A 21607-nucleotide genomic window follows, 5' to 3' on the forward strand; every position below is an offset into this window, starting at 1 on the left:
TCAGGGATGGTCTAGACAGTATTTGGTCCTGCCATGAGGGCAGGGGACTGGACTCGATGACCTCTCGAGATCTCTTCCAGCCTTAAAATCTATGAATCTGTTGGCTTGGAAAGGATTAGTTTATCTTTACCTTGGGTTATTCTGAAAGTGTTACTGAATAACCTGCTGGGACACCTAACCTGTGTCAAATCTACCACTATATTAGGCCAGCAAGTGCAGTCTATCTAAGCACAGAGGAAAGTGTTTCTCATCTTGCATCTGTCATCCCTGTTCTCTCCAAGGAGTTTCCGTGTTTATTATGTCAGGTTCTAGGGAAGAAGTCTGACACCTTTCTCTTTGCTAACATGCCCCAAATAAGAGGTGAGCGGCCAGGGGCTGATCACTAGTGGACTCTGTGTCTCATTCTGCATGAGGGACCCGAGTGCCTGCAAAAATCTACCCTATAGTAATCACTCCTTTTATTTTACTTCCACCTTTAATATATGTTAACGAGCAGTTAGTCAAACGAGTTGCAATTTGGGTAAAAGGTGAGCCAAATATCGTGCTAATTAATATAAAGCAAAATACATTTGTGCCACTATTTTTTATGCTGTCCTATTACACTGGATAATTGCAGCCTGGGTGAAAAGCATAGGTAGGGTTTATCCAAGCCAGCAAAGACCCTTAACGGAATGGGAGGGAGTGTTACAAACTCCTGTGCTAGCTGTGGGGAACAGGGAGCAGGAGCTAGAGTGATTTGTTGCTTCTTGTCAGTACTTTGTCCTACAGCTCAGGAAGCATCTTACAGCCCTATACTCACAGATGAAAAACACTTATAGAGGGAATCATCAGTTGCCTTTTTAGGGTGGCGTTATGGCCAAGGCAACATTGTCACGAACCTCGGGTCTCAAACCCATGTCTCCAGGTGTGCCTGGGAAGTCATCACACTCCAGGCCTCCACCCAGTAGCTTACTGGCATTACCTGGACTCTTTGAAGCCCATCTTAGATAGCAGACTCCACCCCAGGGCCCCACTTGGTTGAACACCTGAGCTTCTGATTGGCCTGCTTCCCCTATTAAAACAGGAAGGAGGAACAGGAAGTTGTCTGTACAAGTGGCTTTCACCCTGCTTTGTAATGCTTACCCATCTCTGTCTGATCCCCTGGTTTCCTGACTCATCCTGATTCTAGGTATCAGACTCTTGGTTACTGACCACCTAGTTCTGAACCCCAGCTGATGTGGGGACCTGGGCCCCTGCTCTGTGCTAACCAGTAGGCCTGGCCACTATGCCCTGTTTCTGACTGACGAAGAAGATAGGGCTGAAAGGCTGGCTTATCACTTCTCATAATGCCCAAATAATATCCTGCAGTTACCACAATGGTAGGTGTTGCATATGTAATAACCCAAGATGGTTCATCAGTAAGCATAGAAACAAAGATCTTCAGAACCCAAAACTTCTGAGCTAAAGAGTAGCTTCTTTAGCTGTGAGTAATAGCATGCCCTTATCCTCTGTGTGATCCAGCAACAAGCAGGGGAGACCCATTCAGCCAGAGTGTCCCATGCAGTCACAGAGTGTAGCTAGCTTAACTACATTCTGAATGGTAGGCTAATGGCACATGTGGCCTGAGGCAAAGACTGGAGAACTGCTCCACTTGCACACCTGAGGTGATCCACAGGAGAGGTGCTATGCTAATGTGCACCTCCTAAACTGGTAGAACAAAATTCTTATTGTGAATGGTCAGCTCGTCACAGATAAGGGTGCAAACATTATCTCATTATGAGGCTGATTTTTGACCCTACCCCCTTGTAAGTTAAAACAAACCAAAAACTCATGCTTTCACATTTTTAGGGTCAAGCCTCCTTCACATTCAGAAATTTTCAGAATACATTCTAAATCAACAGAATCAGTCATTTTGATATTAAAACACACAAATGTCCCCTTTGGGTGAAGTGTTTAATGTTTCTTTGTGACCCTTTATCAGCCCAATAAAATATTCACATCACAACATTCAAAACATAAGTAGATTTCTTGCTGCCCCCAGGCAGCCTTGCTGTTTTTTAATCCATGTACAATGTTTATATGCCATGGTAATAAGCCCTTTATAAATATCTTGGATTTTGACATAGGATCATCCAACTGTGAGTTCTCAAGTATATAGGAATAGTAAAATGAGGAATGTCAAAAGCCTGAGACAAAGTCCCTCATAAGAGGCAATTAAGGAATGAGTCACTATAGAGTGGGTGTAAAAGAGCTGGTGTAGATCAGAAACCAGCTAACAGATGGAAAACAAAGTAGTCAGAGCTGGCCTTTATAATCACACAGACCTCATGGTTATGGGCCTCCCTTAGTTTGGAGTGGTTGAGTACCATGGCGGTGAACTGGCATCATGGGGATTGTTAATATGGTTGCTAGACATCCAGTTTTTTACCAGACTGCTCAGTCGAAAAGAGACACTGGTGGCTCCGGTCAGCACTGCTGACCGGGCCACTAAGAGTCCGGTTGGCGGCGCAGCAGGTTCTAAGGCAGGCTCCCTGCTTGCCCTGGTTCTGCACTGCTCCTGGAAGCGGCCGGCATGGCCGGCTCCTAGGTGCAGGGGTGGCCATGGGGGTTCTGTGTGCTGCCCCTGCCCTGAATGCCTACTCCGCAGCTCCCATTGGCCAGGAACCACGGTCAATGGGAGCTGCAGGGGAGGTGCCTACAGGTGCAGGTAGTGCGCAGAGCCCCCCGGCCCCTCTGACTAGGAGCTGGACATGTCGCAGCTTCTGGGAGCCACATGGAGCCAGGGCAGGCAGGGAGCCCGCCTTAGCCCCACTGTGCCGCCAACCAGGAGATGCCTGAGGTAAGTGCTGCCTGGCTGGAGCCTGCATCCCAAACCACCTCCCACATCTCAACCCCCTACCCCAGGTCGGAACTCCCTCCCGCACCATAACTCCCTCCCAGAGCCCGCACCCTAATCCCCTGCCCCAACCCTGAGCCCTCTCCTGCACCCAAGCATCCGCCTGGAGCCCACACCCCAACCCTCTGCCCCAGCCCTGTGCCCCTTCCTGCACCCCAAACCCCTCATTTCTGGCCCCACCCCAGAGCCTGTACCCTCAGCTGGAGCCCTCACCCACTCCTGCACCCGAACCCCCTGCCCTAGCCTGGTGAAAGTGAGTGAGGGTGGGGGAGAGCGATCAACAGAGGGAGGAGAGATGGAATGAGTGGGGAGCAGGGCCCTGGAGAAGGGGTGGGGCCACGGTGGGGAAGAGTGTTCAGTTTTGTGTGATTAGAAAGTTGGCAACCCTTGTTTGTTAATATTGTCTTGCCTTATTATGTCTTTTTAGTGGTTGTGGTTTTGTGAGGGGAATGCTCTGTGCAGCCCTAACTGTAAGTTAACAAAGAATTTTGTCTGGGAAGTTCCCAGTTTATTTAAAGAACACACCCCCCAGCCCTCTATGTGAACATAAGGGTTGAGGAATCTGGGTTGGAGACTGGTTGAGAGCATGGACAGAAAAGCAAGCCGAGGAATTAAAGCATCTTTCAACAGGAATGTAAAGTTTTAAACGGAGCCAATATGACTGTTTCACCACTATCCCTGTCCTTTGTATCTCATTAGCTCCATTCTTGACACCCCCAACTGGTAACCATGAAAAGTCTTTATCCTCTGCTCTAAACCTTAAGGAGGGACCTCTTGTTTTCCCCAATCTCTTCCTTGTCTACTGCCACCTCCATTGCCCCATCCAATTTTCTTGTAGACCAAGGCCTTGTCTCTAGCTGTCAATAGCTCTGATTCATCAAGGAGTGTAAATGCATTGGTGCTGATACTGACCCCTAAATGCCCATGTGCAGCTTTGCACCGATTGAGTTAATCAGAATATTTGCCTTACTTTAAGTCCTTAATTTTTAAAAAGTTTTTCCACATGGGAACAAGTGTAAAGAGAGGAGTTACTTAGTTGGTTGACTCTATGATGCTGAAAAAAGATGACACCTTAAGTTAAATTTTTGAAAAAGTTGCTTTGTGAGGTTTTATAGTCTGTTCTAGGAGCATTACTCAGTGCTCCAAATACCCTCAAAAATCCAAGGGATCCTTAGAGCTCCCCAGAGCTGAGTGGCACAGAGTTGTGAATATCTCACTAAAGCCAAATGCTTGCTGCTGTTGGGGACTCCATAATAGCTGTGCCTAATGCCAAGTTTCTGCTACCAGCTGCACAGGCACTAAAGCTATTCCCAAACAAGTTGCAAATGTTTTTTTTTTTAACAAACCGCAAAAGCATATATATAACTTTTTTTCTCCTTTCATATAATTCTCAAATCCAGTTGACTGATTTTTGCTCTAGCATTTCAAAAATTGTTATTTCCAGATCTAGATTGTGATTTCTTTGCATATGTAGCCCAAAACTGCATTGCTTTTTGCTACATTGCAAAATTCCATCTTATTTCCTGTACTGTGGAAGTTAAGTGTAGACGAGGCCATTTTAAATTTTCTGCCCAGGTTTCTAAACTTTTCAGGTCCCTTTGTATTATTTCTCTTCCCTCATTGATATCTACAAAACCTTCTCATAAATGAGTTAGAGAATCTGATTCTTTGCTTACAACTACTGACCCTCTTGCAGCTTTTCCTTTTCTGTACCTTGTCTCCCAGTAGGATTAAAACCTGTACTTATGTTAAACCTGTTACTGCTATATTAAACCAGTTTTTTGCATTAAAATGTGTTATGAGTAGCCTCTTTTATTATATTTCTAAAGTGAATTGAGTGAAAGGTACAGGATTGAGAGCCCTTCAGACTGAAGTCTTATCTATTTATCCACAAAGCCTACCAATATGCTTCAACCCAAACTTGAGAAGCCCGCCTTCCAGGGCTGCAAAGGGAATTCAGCGTCCATGGGATTCTCAGTAGAGAGGCCAAGGACTAATTGGGCCAACAGCCAGAGCCAAATTAGTGTGAACTGTGGTGGTTTTTATGAGGTGGAATTGTCTCCACTAGAAGACTGGACTGAAGCCATCAGCTATACTGCATATGCCACCAACTACCTATCAGATGTCATTGACTTTGATTCATCACTTGAACCTGAGATGAAAGGCTCTGCAGCCCATTAACAATGCTGCCCCAGTTGCCTGTTGACTTCAATTTCTGACATTCTAAAAGTGTGGTTCCCAAAGACAGCAGTAGAGAAATAATGTTTCTGGGCCACCGGCAACCAGATTTCATGCGTTCACCTTTTGTTTACAGAGAAAGAGTCCATATAATAGTGGAGATCCTGAAAATGGGTTCTTGATATGGAACAATGAACTTTCCTGACTTAACACTGGAACTCCCCATGGCTTCTAGTGTAGTAGAAGAGGCATTTCTGTTCTTGTGTGAGACCATTTTGGTGAATTCCTGTAGCGTATGAAGTTCTAAGAGCGGTGGTGGTGCCTGTTTGTGTGGTGCATTCTGTGTGGCAGAGTTCTAAAGACCTGTTTGCTGGTAGCTGTTATGACTGCAGTTGTTTTGGAAGCTGCACTCAAGAACACAGCTGTGGATGTAATTTGTAAATAAGGAACCACATATTTATTTCTTTGTTGTGGTTTGATGTTCTGATCCAATGAAAGTCATTGTAACAGATTTTAAAAAAGTATCATTCACTTATGGGATTTCAGGAGATTAAATAATCCCCAGTTGGAATGCTACACTGAGGGCTGACATGTCTATGCCATGCAGCAAAGGCACTGTAGAGTACACACTGGGAACCATGTTGAAGACCTAATGTTGGAAGCTATCCTCCACCCAGGCAAAATCACATGTAGCTGTTGCATTGTGAAAACATAAGTAATTTTTTCCCAGGTAAAAATACCAAAAGGAGATCTCAGTTGTCTACTCCCTCCTGAAATATCCTTTTTTGACAGGAGCTATTAATAGTGTCTTACAATCTGTTCCTGTTTTCCAAACCATTAGGAAAAGCAAGGGTTTTATACATGGTTAATTCACAAGCTTTGTACCGTTGGAAATCTGAGTATAAAATGACATAAGTCACAGAAGAAATGAGCCTTGGATTTCATCCAATGGCTAGAGAGGCCTTGCTAACATCAGACCTGCTATGTAATTTGATGTCATTTCACATGATGGTACGTTTCAGCTCCTAGGGCTTCAGGACTGGAATAGAAATAATGGTAGGATTGAGGCATATTGACAGAACTATGTGCAAGCCCAGGACTGGACAATTAGTGGATGATGCACATCAGGGCTGAGGTGTTTTGGCAGAAGTTTGTGGGGTAGCGTGTGTCATACCTACTTATAATCAGGGTAATCTTGCCTCTCCTTCAGAAGCATTCCATTTATATCAAGGAAATAAAGTATTTTGTTTGCTTTTCTCTCTCTGTTTCCTCCTTCACAGATCTAAGCAAAGGTTCTGGAAGCCATTAACCTATGTTGGAGAAACACACTGGGTGAAATCGTGGCTCTGCTGAAATCAATGGGAGTTTTGCCATTAATGTCAATGGGGCCAGGATTTCACTCAGTGAATTCCTGAAGTGGTATTCCCTGGTTTCCCCTCTGTCTTCCTCTTTCATGCTATCACATTTCACATCTGGATCAATACAGCCTAAGAACTGAATGTCAAGACATTACTTTAGCACTCCCTTGAATGGCCTGCAAAATCAAACTGGTGCTGCCTCTACTAATGGCTTCTGGTTTTCACCTTCCTGTCATTAATGGATTTCCCCAGGCTTGTGGTGTGTTTGTGACTACATACATGCACTCAAACATGCAAGTGTATATATACACACTTCTCCCCGTGTATACCACAGCGTGCGCTAAATGTCCTCCCATCCCTGCACAAAGCCTAAGCAAGTGAACTTTGCACGGAGGATCTTAAAGGGTCTGGTGTGGGGATAAAAACTTCCTGCCAACCTGGTACCTTTCGTGGAACATCTGTGCAGCCGATGAATTGTGATAGCAGCTGGGGACCCTTGTGTGGTCCCTAGGGGGGAGAGGTTAAACCTTTGTATCACATATTGATAGGTCCTTTCTCAGTTTGCCCTTATTATGCCACTGACTCCCCCATTCTTCTCAGCCTGACCCCCTCTGTGCTGCCGATGCACTGTGGAATTGTATTAGACTGACTATGCCTACAAAGGAGGAAGGCTGAGCATTTGGCTCTGTGTGATTTGGCTCCCAATAAAAATGGCTCTAAAACAAGCCACAAACAGTTGCACAGGTGGAATCCATTTCAGAAGCTTGTGACACTTAGCAGGAAGACTCCAGAGGCTGAGGATCACTGGAGTGCAAGGTGGTCTGGCCAGACCCCTCCCTACTCCCCTCCAACATCCAGATCTCAGCCTTAGCTCTGCTCCCTTTGCCCTGACTTATTCTCCACTTGCCACATGAAAGAAAGTTAAGGCAACCTTGTTGAATTACATTTGTATTGTCTCTTTAGTGTGATATAGGGCCAGATGGATCCTCCACTTCATTGACTTCATCTTGACTTCAGTAGGTTTACACTAATATGCACTCCTCTTCCAACCTATATCAAGCAAAGGGTCTCATTTATATCATGCAACAGGTTTGTGGCCTGCTTGTTCAGATGGATCTGGGAAGGGCTGAGTAGGGTTGCTGACCAATAATGGGAGGATGAATGTGGTTAAGTGGGGTATCCAAGCTATGGTAGGGTATTGGATGGGAATAGGGTTTAGTATATGGACCACTTGGAGGAGCAAATATGTGAAGTATAGTCACAATGTGTATCCAGAGTGTGAACTGCAGCCTCTAAGGGTTTGTCTACGTTGCAATGTAAGACCAGGGTTAGTAAACTTGAGTTAGCAGTCCCTGGGTTTGTTATCCTAGGCCTTGAGCATCTACACTCATTTGTAACGCCAGGTTAGGAATTGTTCAACCCTGGGTCTGAACCCTGGTCCCAACTTGGGGCTCCAGTGTCTACACTGCATTATATGGGCCTGAGTCCACCCAGCCATAACTCAGACTTCCTAGTGCCCTTCCCAAATGTGGCTGCTCTAACCATTTATTTGTGATGCAGTGTGGGAGAATTTGACTGTCCACCAAACGTGACTCTCCAGAGGACAAAGAAATTCAGCACATGGGATTGTGGGATTTTTTTGGCGGACTCCCAGAGCATGAGTCTACTGGGGCTGCATCTACACTGTAAAGCAATAGGGCTTGAACCCCGGGTCCCAATTTGACTCATGTTTGCACCCTCCACCCCCAGGGTAACCTGGGACCGAGCCCTGGGTTAGCACAATTTGCATGTAGACAGAAGGGGGATTAGGCTTCAGCCTGAGTTTGAACCCTTGGCTTATATTGCAGTACAGACATTCCCTAAAGCAGGGGTCGGCAACCTTCAGCACGTGACCCATCAGGATAATCTGCTGGCGGGCCACGAGACATTTTGTTTATGTTGACCATCTGCAGGCACAGCCCCCTGCAGCTCCCAGTGGCCGCGGTTTGCTGTTCCCGGCCATGGGAACTGTGGGAAGCCACAGGCCACAGAGACGTGCTGACTGTCGCTTCTCGCAGCTCCCATTGGCCGGGAATGGTGAACTGCGGCCACTGGGAGCTGCGGGGGAGCGTGCCTGCGGACGGTCAATGTAAACAAAATGTCTTGTGGCCCGTCAGCATATTACCCTGATGGGCCGCATGCCGAAGGTTTCTGATCCCTGCCCTAACGGTTAGCTAGCCAGACCATCCAGCATAGGAGGGGAGGAAATATTTCTGTGACTCATTGTTGAACATTCGATGCCAGATGGGAATAGTGGTCTGAGGTAAAAAAGCAGGGTTAAAGTCAGTGATAGAAAATTGAATTGCTGGCAGATGTGAGCAATGGTGTTAATGGGCAATTACTCTTGGGACCTTTATCTTCGATAGGAGCCCATGGGTGCTCGCATTTCCCGACACCTTGCAAAATGAGGTAATCTGTACTCACATTCTCCTCTACTTCTCCAGACCAGTCTTGTCTGCAGCAATCGAAATGTTGGTGTTTCTCAGTCTTGTACTTTTCTGAGATGCCTAACGTAGTTCAAATCATGTCTTGTTCAGATTTCCACTTCACTTCTGTATCTGCAAGACTAGAGATGGGTACAAGGATAGGATCAGAATAAGAACCAGTTTGAACTTTCTCCCCAAATTTCTCTTACCAAACCAAACCACACTACAAGGTTTTTGGCTAGAGCTGGTCTCAAACCCAGCCTCTGGAATCCAAAAAATCCCTGAATTTGGACAGTTTTTGGAATCTGAATCTAGATCCAGAGCCTAAATTTACAGTTTGGTTAGCTTTCCCCACTGCCTCAGTTGTTCATTTTCAGGTCTTTCTGTGTGTCTTAGTTCCAGATGAGGATGAGACTGAGACAGAACTGCCTAAATCCATTCGCTTGGGATTTACTGCCCAATTTTGCAGACACCATGTAATAAAAGTATGAGACAGCAATGTGCTAGTCAGAGACCAATGAACATTATTCCTTGACCTGGGGTGAGGTTACTGTGATGCTTCTCTGGACACTCAGGGCTGTTAGTCACCTTGATGCCACCTTCCTCCAGTATTAGTTCCCTAAACAACCAGCCTGTCAGCCACTCAAGCACTCTTCTCTGGGCTATACCAACCCTGCTGGTGACAATAGAGGTACCCCAGCCTCTGAATCCCTTCACAGTGTCCACTTGTGGTATCCAGCTCCCGATCACTGGATCCACAGAAATCCCAGATCCTCCATGCCCAAAGGAACAGAGTGCCTCAGTCTTACCTTAGACCAGCACTCCTGCTTTACACCAAGCACTTGAGTTCAATTATAAAACAAAAGGAAATTTATTTTAAAAAAGAACAGAGATTCAAATAGAAACAAGTGTGAGTGATGGAAACAAGTGGTTACATACAAAACAAATCATAAAACACAAACTAGGGCCTACGCTTACTAAGTTACCTTTCCTGGCTAATGAAGTACATTCTCACTCCAAAGTTCAGCCTTTCGCAGCATTTACTGGCCCCAAGGAGCTAGGACCTTTTATGGAACAACCCCTGCTCATTCAAGGTGCCTCCTCAGTGAATGGATCTAGAGAGTCTTTCTCCACTCTGTTATATGCTAAATCAGTCTTTTGTCTTTATTCTCAGGCAAGGCCACCCCCTTGCTGTCATATTTTTCCTTTTCATTCCCAAGTGGTTTTGAGGTTTAGTTTATCTTTGATGGTTCTCCATTGACTTTTCTGGGTTGTTATCAGTGCTTAATTTGTGCTAAGACTTGCCAGGACTGAGCTGGCCCGGCACCTCTAGGCTTGCTGCATCAGTTATGAATGTAAAAAAATTGCTTGAGCCCTGGCACCTTTTTCATTACAAATTAAGCACTGGTTGTTGTAATGGTGGATAACTGAGCAATACATTATGTAACTGACTTACCACGCAGGGGTGACAACTGCCTCCCACCCGAATGGCCCATCACTGAGATATGTGATTCCCTGATGACTCACTGTTACTCCAAGACCATAAGGAAATAATTTTCAATATAGTCACATCAGGGGTCAGCAACCTCTGGCACGCGGCTCGCAAGGGTCAGCACCCTGGCGGGCCAGGCTAGTTTGTTTACCTGCTGTGTCGGCAGGTTCGGCTGATTGCAGCTCCCACTGGCCACAGTTTGCCGTCTCACTGTGTTTTTGTTTCCTCATCTGTTCTGCAAAATTATTACCTATGTAGCACAGATAGTGGGGAATGGTGTTTTATAGACATGTGAGAAGAGATGTTCCCTGCTCCAAAAAGCTCTCTACCTAAGTAAACACACACAAAATGCCTTAGTACAAAAAATCTGAAATGTGGAGAGTATTTACCTAACTCACATGGGTGTTGTGAGCTTAAATAAACTGGTGTTTGTAAAGTGCTTTGAAATCCTCAGATGGATGGGTGGTTTAAAAATTGTTGTTAACAAACTTAACTCTGTGTTAACTAATGTTATTAAAATGCGGAGACAGATAAATATGCCTCCCTCCACCCCACATCCCCTACTGCAGCAGCTAGTTCTTGGTGGGTTCATAGTACAGAGGGTATATTTACATCTAAACGCAGGGGAAAGTCGCACACTATGAAGTCAGGATGAACAGTTTGTTTGGACATCACCCCGTCAGTTGGGCAAGCACAGCTCCCACATCCAAAGTGGTTGGAGAGTTTGTTTGTTTGGTCCTTGCCAGGCTCCAGAGAAATAGCCTTGAGGAAAAGACAGCAGGCAGGGCCGGCTCCAGGCACCAGCCAAGCAAGCTCGTGCTTGGGGTGGCAGATTCTATGGGGCAGCATTCTGCCCAATCCATTTTTTTTTTGGTTCGCCGATCTGATTGCCCTGTAGGGGGCGGCGGCGCGGAGGAAGGGAGCGCCCTGCTGGGAGTGGGCTGTGCGCTCCGTCTGCCCCAGTTGGTGCCAGGTCTGCAGCAAGCCTGGCAGCCCACGTCCTTCCCTCCCTGCCGACCGGAGCGGCGCGGAGTCTGCCCGGCAGGCAGCGTGGTGGTCGGGGCCGCGTGGTGAGCGCCCTGCTGAAGTCCTGGCCACCCCCCTTCTCTCTCTCCCCCCGCTCCCTCCCCTTCTCTCTCCCCCCTGCTAGCCAGGGCACGTCTGCAGCGCAGGGCATCCCCCTGGCTCCGGCCGCCCTGCAGGTTTTTTTTTTTCCTGCTTTGCTGCTCCGGCCTTGCCACAGGTTTTTTTTTTTTTTTTCCCCCTACTTTGCTGCTCCGGCCGTGCTGCAGGTTTTGTGGGGTTTTTTTTGCTTGGGGCGGCAAAAAAGCCAGAGCCGGCCCTGACACCAGGATATATAATAGACCAAGGTCCTGTGTTTAGTTTATGCTCCACTAATGCTTCCAAATCTACCTTTCTTTCTACTGTAGTACTGGATAAATGAATACACCTCTACCTTGGGGATTGGGGTCTTCCACTCCGGCATCGAGATCTACGGCAGAGGTATGAAGCTTTCTTTTTAGTTACATCTGAGTCTGGGGGGACAGTCCTACTGATCTTATGATCTTTTATAAGAAAGGGGTGCCTGGGTTTGTGCCTTTTGGGGCAAGGGGGCTCTGAGGAGTAGAAATTCAGCCAATTATTTTTAGACCGGGGTGTCCAAAGTATGGTATGCAGCTCATGCAGTTCTATCATGGACCTTGCAAATAATCTCCTTTTCAATATAGATGTGCTGTCTGCAAAGCTAGAGTACTGTTTCTTCAAAGCTGTAGCAGGATGTTAGGCAAGAAGGGGCTGGGGAACATTATAGGCAAAGTGAAGCAAAGCGAGAGACACAAAGAGAGTAGCTTTAAGGATAATACAGTTTCCCTTATTTTAATACATTTCCTAGTTCAGTGTTAGAAAAAAGAATCCCAGAAAAGTGGCGTTCTCACTGTCCAATGCCATAGTCCCAGAAATTCAGTCATTCTGCATCAGTGAGAAAAATAAAATGTCAAAATTCAACCCTGCCCAAGACTTTCAGTTTCATAAGCCCCTGGAATGGCCTAAGGGGAAGGAGTACTTTACTAGATATTGAAGCTTACCACACAGTTTGTGGTAAAATACAAGTCAGCTAATTAATTTATGCAGTGGGAAGTGAGGCTAAAAATGTTTAGAAATGACTTGCCTTCAGTGAGGAATCAATAAGAATAACTATTACATTGCCTTTTAAAAGGGTGGTAATTTAATTCCAAAAAGGAAAGTACCATATGAACGGCTATGCTTTTATGGCATTTCTAAAGGTCTTTTATGAACAAGCAGAGCATCATGACTTTGGTATCTGTCAGGGAGAGCACGTAAGAGAATATCTAGTAGATGGGATTTTAAACAAGGAGCTTTCAAAAAAGTCAGGTCTGAGGTCCTCTGGAACAAGGTGGTACAACAGATATGGCCATCTGAACTAGTGAAAATGCAAGTCACCCAGCAAGGTAGCAGTCAGAGCAATGTGCAAGAAGTAGCAATGAAAAAATTCCCATGGGGGAGAGGGGGAAAGAAGCCTCATAACAATGGCTCTTAAGAATGCTGAGTTCCGGGACAGAACTGTGGCAGGTGTGTCCCGGGAGAGCACAGGACAGATTATTATTATTATTGTTATTATTATTTTATTATTTATTATTGTAGTGCCTAGGAGCCACCGATGGAGGTACATACAGGTAGTACAAGAAACAGGGATATTAGGAGAGCAGCTATCAAAGCAAAGGAAGGAAGGAGTACAAGCAAGAGTGAATAATTCATGTTTCTTAGGGTCTGTGTCCAAAGGCAGCATTTATGAATAGATTTGGATCTAATCTCAAGATATGCAACATTTGTTAAATTTAAAATTGATTTCAGGGGTAGAGGTGATTATCTTGTAAAGAGACTTAAGAAGATACTCCTTAGTCCTAACTTGGAGTAGCCCAGGACAGTGTTCAATAGCCCTGGGGAACAGATCCATTGTCTCAGTCAATTCAAATTTACCTACAGAGGCAAGGAGCATGTGGTGTTAATGAGACTACCACAAGTAAACTAGACCAAACCACAATCATTAAGATGGCCCTCTTCAAACTGGAAACTGGCATGGTATTCAACAGAGAGCCTGCTTAAAACAGAACCCTTCCAGATCCTACTGGAAGAGGGGATGTACCCTATGTGCGCAGTACCACCTGGAGAGTGCCCATCCCACTGCTCCCTGAAAGTGAATGAAGAACTGGATAGGAAGGAGAGGAATGGCACAATAAAGAGCAGTAATGAACCACCGGAGTGATGTGCCCCAGTAGTGTCATGAGGCAAGGGGGAAAACTATTAGCACAGATCTGAAGAAGCTCAATGGAACAGTAAGGAGGGAAAGGGATATTCGTCTCACCCCAGAAGATACTACCCCCAAGTTAATGGGTGCAACAATGCTTTCTTCACTAGGTTTCAGACAAGTTCTTCTCCATCCCAACAGTTCCAACTTTTCTGCAAAACTATTCAGAAGGAATTACTCTTTGCTGCTTCCCAGTCAAGGTCACAAGCACCCAGAAATCTTCCCATGGAAAAGGAGTTGGAGACTGCAAGGCCTGAAGAGAGTGGAAGCTTTTCTGGATGATACTAGAACTCCTAGGAAATCAGAGAAAGAACATAGCATAATACAGTATTGCAACAAGTTCTGATGGCAATGTTACAACAAACCCAGCAACAGTTCTGATTGCTAGAAGAGAGGGGAGGGCAGATCCAGAAAAAGCTAAAGCTATAATTGAAATGTTGCCACCTAAAATATACCAAAAGTGATGTGGTTTCTTGGTCTGAGAAAATTTTGGAAAACAAACTGGAGAAAATTCAGATCTAACCCACCCTCAAAAGGCCAAGCTCTTTATGAACTCCTTAAAACAACCATCTCTAAGTGAATCTGGAACCAAGCATAAAAACAAGCTTTGGAGGATCTAAAGAATCTATTGACCACATCTCAGGTACTGATATGGTATGATGTTTCCAAGTTTACAGACTCCACAGATTTCAGCTGCTACTGTGGGGTGCTAATAGGAGCCTTTAGCATATTGTTCCAGATGGCTTTCAGATCTTAAAACCAAAACAGAGAGAGAACATTTGGCAAGCATATGGGCATGTGAAAAGATCAAATGGTACATATAGGGTCTTGGCAGTTTCATGCTCGAGATGGACCACAAACCACTGAGACCTTTAATAAACAGCAAAGATCTAGGAAAGGTGCCCCTTACATGCTAGAGTTTTCTCATGCATTGTTTGAGAATTAAACCTATTGTAGAATATGTACCACAGAAATCCTTTGCGGTGGCTGAGAGGTGCCAAATCTAAGAGGCTTTCTTCTCTAACTGTTAGAATGCAGCCCAAAGCTTATCCAGTCTTAAATCAGGAGGCCCAATCCTGATAAAACCACATGAGGAAGAATGTTGAACAACACCAGCTGTTGTCACTGGACATAGCTGTAGCCTGAGATCCTACATAACTGAAACTGATGAAAGTACTCAGTACAGAAGAAAGAGGCAGCACCTTTGGCTGGTTGGAAGGAAGGTTCTAGACTGGAGCTCTTCAGTGAAGCAGAGAGAGAGAGAGAGAGACAGAATAGCTTTAGGGGTAATTTTGTTTTTCCTTATATGAATAAAGCTCCTTGTTCAGTGTTAGAAGAGAGTGTCTGTCTTTCTGTGATTTTTTTTCTTTTACCATTGCCACATGACAGATTACATGTTCCAGTATGCAATGGTTCACCTTGAACCAAGAAGCTTTTACAGTTGACTCGAGATGGAGCATGACATAATGGGTCCTGTAGTTTCCATATGTCTGACCTGCATAAAGATGAGTGCAGCTGCAATTAGCTCAGTTTTCTAAAAATCAGGTGCAGACTTGGATTTCTTCACCTTAGTAATAAGCTTTGCTGCCACCTTGGCTTGCTGACCAAGTCCATCCAGGCAGGTTCAGAGAGCCCCACACAGGGATTGTTTAGGACTATGGCCAACTAATAGCATTAGCAGAGATGGAGCATGATTGGGAATTGGGGTTGTGAGGGTATCCTAGGGCTGATATGTAACTGGACTAGGAGGATGGATTTTAGTGCCTGACTGAAACTGACTCTGGCAATGGCCCTAACACCATTGCTGACGTTAAACCATGCAGACAGCTCCTGTGGACTTTCCCCGATACAGCCTTCATTTGATTACTCACAGTCTCTTTCTTTCCTTGTCAGAATTTGCCTATGGAGGGCATCCTTATCCTTTCAGTGGGATTTTCGAGATCACACCTGGCAGTGCGGTAGAGCTTGGCGAGACCTTTAAGTTCAAGTAAGGGCCCTTCTCCACACACCCTTCATCTTGCAGTTATCAGTGAGCCTATTTAGGGTCAACAAATCAGTCCTGCCTTGCCATTTTGACTCATATTCCCATTACCTGCTCCTACCCCCACCATGTTTCCACCTGCTCCTGACTCAAAAGCAGTCCAACAGGACTCTTGATGTGGGTGAAGGTTGTGCACAAGGATGTGGGGCAGTATATCAGAGAGAGTGCTCAGAGCGTTTCCCTCCCCGGTTTCAAGTGCAGTTTGACATGAACACAGTGGTTTTTTTGTAATTTGGTTGTTTTCTTTTTGCGCTCCAGTTTTGCCATACAGCAAAATTCTGAGACTAGTACCTTGGTAGCTGCTGCAGAGCCAGTAGAAGGAGCACAAGAACACAACACATTGCTTTTTATGCTTTCCACAAAACCAGGAGCTATTGGAAGTTTTCTCTTTTGTCTGTTCCCTATTGACAGAGTGGGAATACATTACTTTCTAGAGCAGAAGTGGGAGGATTTTACATGCCCCGTTATAAAATATTCAAGGTGATCAGATTCTGGGACTGTGGCTCAGTTAATGGAAGATGGAGCCTGTCCTCCCTAGACCACTGATTCAAATTTGGCTCAGAAGAAAGTGGCTGACTGGAGGATTTTACCCCCTGAGATCCATGGCCTATGTCAAATGAGCTTGGTGGGGGTGGAGAATTTTAAATCCAGTTCCTACTGTCAGAAGTCCACATCACAGAAACCACCACCATAACTGGCACACTTCTTGGCAGTCTCAGCTGATGGACCCAGGACTGAATGGATAGAGAAGTGGTCTCTGCAGCTCAGAGTTAAGGCAGTTTTGCAGGGTAGTGTGTAGGGAAGGTCTCAGTGCCGCTGCTTGCACTGTACCTGTTTTTGTGGATAAATAAAGGACATTAGCCTGCAGTGTTGTCATGTAGGAACTTTTCACCAGCACTATGCACATGTAAACCAATCCTGCCAAATTTAAAGCCTAAATGATTTGCCAGTGTCTTGTTTTCTCTCTCTTTAGCCTGTGTTCATTCAGCCTTTTTCACTGTCTTCCCATGTTTCCTGTTTTGTTTTTAAACTAGAGAGTCCGTTGCCTTGGGCACCACTGACTTCACAGAAGAGGATGTGGATAAGATTATGGAGGAGCTGGGCAAGGAGTACAAGGGCAATGCGTACCATCTTATGCACAAGAACTGCAATCACTTCTCCACCGCTCTAGCAGAGGTTGGCATAGCTATTTTCTACTTACCTTTACTGCTTCAAGACCCACGACAATGCTCATGTGGGAACTGGGGCCAGCACAGCCATAACCAAATCTCTGATCTCTGGCTTTAATCCTCCTTGTGATATTGCAAAAGTCCTCTGATGTTCTTAAGCTTTCCAAAGCATGCAATCAGGATGGTAATGAGTTCCAGTACAGCAGGTTAATCACAAGTAGGTATTGTCTGTATTTCTCACCTATAACTTATGTATCTGTGGTAAAGAGACGGGACCTGAAATAGTGCTGTAGGGCAGGGGTACCTGGCCATTCAACAGGAACTGGAAGGCCATATTTAAGTAGCATGTAAAATGTACATAATTTTTAAAAGCAATCTTAAACTGCCCATGCAACCTTAATTCAGCCCCCTTGTACATATGCTTCATTATAGTATGTGATCATGCAATTAAAGCCTGTTTTTACCACAGGACACAAGTCTCATTCAGTGAATGGGTAGTTATTCAATATTTCTTTTTATCCTCCGCATACTGTATGTGACCCCAGGTCTTATTTACCACACACCATCGAACCCTGCACTGAAGACTGACTTACTAATTTCCTCATGGACTTTTCTGTGGTACTCAACACTGTAGTACCTGAGTGCTTCACGCATATTAATGAATTTATGTTCACAACACCCTTATCTCCATTTTACAGGTGGAGAGATGAGGCACAAAGAGATTAAGGTAAAAAAGCATGCCCTAATTTTGGATGCCCACTTTGAGACACCCAGGACTTGATTTTTCAGAGTGCTTCACATTATAGAGCGCTTCATACATTCAAAGCACAGCTTCAGTTATGGTCATGAGTACTCAGCACTTCTGCAAATCAGACCCAGGGTCCAAGTCAGGCACCCAGAAAATGAGAAACACACAATGAGTGCCCATCTGTGTAAAGATTGGTTTAACTGACTTGTCCAGTGCCACACAGGATCTCTGTGGCAGAGGCAGAGATAGACTCCACTTCTCCAGTCAATTGCCTTAACTGTGAGAATGCTCTTTCTCTTCCTGCAATCCTGTACCTGATTGACTATACACTTTCCAACTTTTGCAACAGATGAAGCAGAGGTCCTATAGACACAAGCCTCTGTCACTACACAGTCTTGATTGATCCCCACAGCAGGTCCATCCTGTGCACTGAATGAGGCAGAGGTCTTGTGGGAAAATGGTATATGCTCATGTAATTAAAAGCAGTGTCATAATTGTGAGAACCAAAGGTTAATTTAGGAAGGAGCTGATGACTGGCTGACATATACCCAGATTTTCAATGGTTCTAGTCCATGTTGCCTATTGAAAGAGAGAAGATTCAGTATCTGTTATATAAATTTTATTAGTGTTGTTAAACAAAAATAAAATCAAGAAAGCATATAGCTAAAAGGAAACTTCTATTAACACTCCGAAATTGAATTAAGAAATACAATTAAGAAATCAACAAGTTAATAGCAATATTGGATGGGAGTCAAATCATCAGATTTATTTTATACAACAGATAATCTTATAAATCATAAAAGGGCATTTCAGGAGGTGGTTGTCTGGTTATAAGTTCCAACTAAAGACCTTCATCCAAAGCAGTGCAAAAGAGGAAATTTGACAACTCTTATTTGCCAATTTACAGCTGACAGTTTTCAAGTGTTTTAGTTCTCTACACAGAACATGGAACATGCATTCAATCAATAGCTTTCAAGAGACTGAGTTCAGGGTTGTTTAAACTTCCTTTCCAGTTCCTTCTCCATGTGAATTTTCTAGGCACTCACATGCACACACACAGCCACGCTTTCATCTTCTAAAATGCTGCTAAAAGGCTGGGACATCTTCCAATGAATAAAAGAAGACAAAAACAGAAAAAGGAAAAAATAAAATACATAAGATAACAGGATTGGAACTCTTTAGCTCTCATGGTCTCTGGACTCACATGGAATAGGAGCTGGAGCTGCAGTCAGGGAACCAGATGATGATGTAGCTGGTACAGTGCTTGGTGCTGGGAGACTGGGCAAAAGTTGGTGTCATCTGTTTTTTGTTGTCTTCACTTCCTTTCCCCAAAGGTGGCCTGCTTTGTATACCAGGAGTGTCAGTCTTCCCTCTGCTGGCTCGTTGAGCTGATGGACAAAGGCCCATGGCTTTAACCTTCTTTTTTATAGTTTGCGATTCTCGCTCACTCCACCTTACAGCACCACCCCCTGAGGTCTTTGGGCAAATCAGGCTGAAGTATACCTTGATCAGAGGTTAGGTAATTTTTAGGCCAGCATCAGTTTGAAAAAGCGCTGCTTAAGCCAGCAGTTTTAAACATATTTATTGTTGCATACTACAAGCACTGTGGGGGTGAGCTTGTCACCACCAAAAATATCCAAAATGAAAGAGGTGCAAGACCCCTTTTGAGGAAGTTAACCTCTTTCTCTCTTACCTGTCCCCTTTGGGGGAGAAAGCCTTTGCTGATATCTTGCACCAACTTACCAAAAGTGAGGGCTCAAAATTCAGTAAAAATAGTTAGTTGCAAAGACCCTAGCAAAAACGCCAGCCTCTCAACATCCATCAGCAACATTAAAATTACATGTGAACATCTTCTGACAGATGTCTCTGACTTTTCTGGTAAACATGATAATTTGGCAACCTTCCTATTTTTAAAATGGGTGACAGGTCATGCAGCTTATCTCGTTGGAAATTTCAGTCTTCTAGGGGAAAGACTTTAAAGCTTCTTATGATAAATCCCATTTAAACTAAAAATAATCAAAGTTTATATAAACTCTGTATTTTCATATATGTTATTTCTCTCTCAAATCACACCCACACAAGGGGGCCAAATTAAGGTTGTGCAGGCAACTTTAATTTTGGCATTTCCTAATTTTTGACTGCTTAACTTTGCTTGACTGCTTGACTTAATATTCTTTCCATGTGGGTTTTAATGTTACGTCCTATTAAACAAACAAACAAACAAACACACTGAAAAAACAAATTATATCATGTGGAACCATACTGAGCACCCACCGGAGTCATCAGCAGGGTTTGGATCTTTGCATTCACAGTAAAGGGCAGTAACTAGTAGCAGTAGTAGGCTGTTATCTTCTCTATAGACCGGTCAGTGGAGGGTGGCAGAGACACACGCTTTGCCAGTAGGCTTCACAGATACTGGCAGAGATCAGACCATTTAGAGACTCAGGACTCCTCAGTTCAATTTCAGGTTCTGAAGGGGTATGTAATCTAGTTGTTATAGACCCTTATGCCCCCAGCCTGTCTCTTTCCACCGTACTCCTATCCATCACAGCCCAGCTCTCACCCTTCTGCTCTTATCCACCCCCAATTCTCCACCCACCCTCCTTCTATGATCCTACTGCACTTTGCCTCCAGCTCTCCTCCCCTTATTCAAGCCCCTATCCCCTGGCTTCTGTCCCCCCACTCCTCTGAGACTATGTAGCCTCCAACTTATTCACCCCTTTTGCTTCTATCCATCCTTCTCCCCTTCTGTTCTTATCCAGCCCCACCCCCACAGAGGCTCCTCTTCATTTGAGGCAGACCACAGCATCTATTTAATAATGCATAGCTACATTATGCAAAAGTGAAGAACTGGAAATAAAGAAGAATATCCAAGAAAAAAAATTGAGGTGGGAATTTAGGTCAGCAGAATGTAATTACTTGTTCAGACTGGGATTTGATTAGAGACAGCAGGTTGAACACACAGCCCATGCAAAAAATCCCCAGGGAGCTCAAGTGGGTACATGTGGTCAGGACCTGTCTTGCTACCTCTCATCCAAGAGATGGCACTTTCAAGACTACTGTGCCTTTACACCATGCTTGGCAGTGACTCACTTCTGACATGGAAGCAAGAGTGCTACCTACTGAATCATCAGTGCCACTTCCTACAGCACACTGGCATTCCTTGGAGGTAGTGTGGCCTAGTGGATAGTGCATTGGACTGGGATTCTGGAGACCAGGGTTCTATTCCTGGTGCTGCTGCCGACTTGTTGGGTGCCCTTAGGGAAGTCTCTTCACAGCTCTATGCCTCAGTTTCCACATGTATAAAATGGGAATAATGATACTGGCACTTTGAGATCTACTTATTAGAAGTGCTAGATAAGAACTAGGTATTACTCCTGCTTCTGCTACTATTATTATTACTATCTGTCAGGCCAATACTACTTGGGATATTTGATGAGATCACAGCCTGTGGTGCTCCCAGTGCAGACAAAATCGGGGTGGCACTATGAAGCTAGGGAAAGAACTATCTTAGCCAGAAGGACTGAGCTGAGACAGCCCAAAAGCCAGTTGGCAATGTAAGAGTTAACATTTAGTTTTCACAAATACGGCTGGTGGGCCTCAAGAGTTAGATGGACAGCCGTGTGCTAGCTGACTGTGTTTGGCCTTCTTCATTTCCTCATTTGGCTGTGGCCCTGTGAATTAGTGTCCATACAGATGTTACTCCGTTGGCTGATTGGCTGGAAGTTTGGAGGCTACCATCTGGTCATGTGGTCTGAAGGCAGACTCCACAGCATGCTAAGCAGACAGAGGTCATGTTGCCACAGAAAGAGGACAGAAAGAAGTAGGAGCTCTGTTCTCCCCATGGGGAATGGGTTAGGTTCTGAGTTCAATCTTAATAAAACACCCACTCTTCTCATTGTTCGGGCTCAGCTGATTGATTGAGCTCCCTCAGACAGAAGCCCAGTTACAATCTG

At 44.7% G+C, this 21607-nt stretch overlaps 1 protein-coding gene across 1 annotated transcript in view; it reads left to right on the forward strand.

Moving 5' to 3' along the window:
- Positions 1-21607, forward strand: part of LOC120405127 (deubiquitinase DESI2-like) — an 89698-nt gene that overhangs the window by 42781 nt on the left and 25310 nt on the right. Inside the window, exons 3-5 of the mRNA XM_039538422.1 lie at positions 11799-11871; positions 15587-15680; positions 16769-16910. Of these exons, the coding sequence (XP_039394356.1) occupies positions 11799-11871; positions 15587-15680; positions 16769-16910 (309 nt within the window). The remainder of the gene's footprint in view (positions 1-11798; positions 11872-15586; positions 15681-16768; positions 16911-21607) is intronic.

Source organism: Mauremys reevesii, linkage group 4, assembly GCF_016161935.1.
Source record: "Mauremys reevesii isolate NIE-2019 linkage group 4, ASM1616193v1, whole genome shotgun sequence".
Lineage (NCBI taxonomy): Eukaryota > Metazoa > Chordata > Testudines > Geoemydidae > Mauremys > Mauremys reevesii.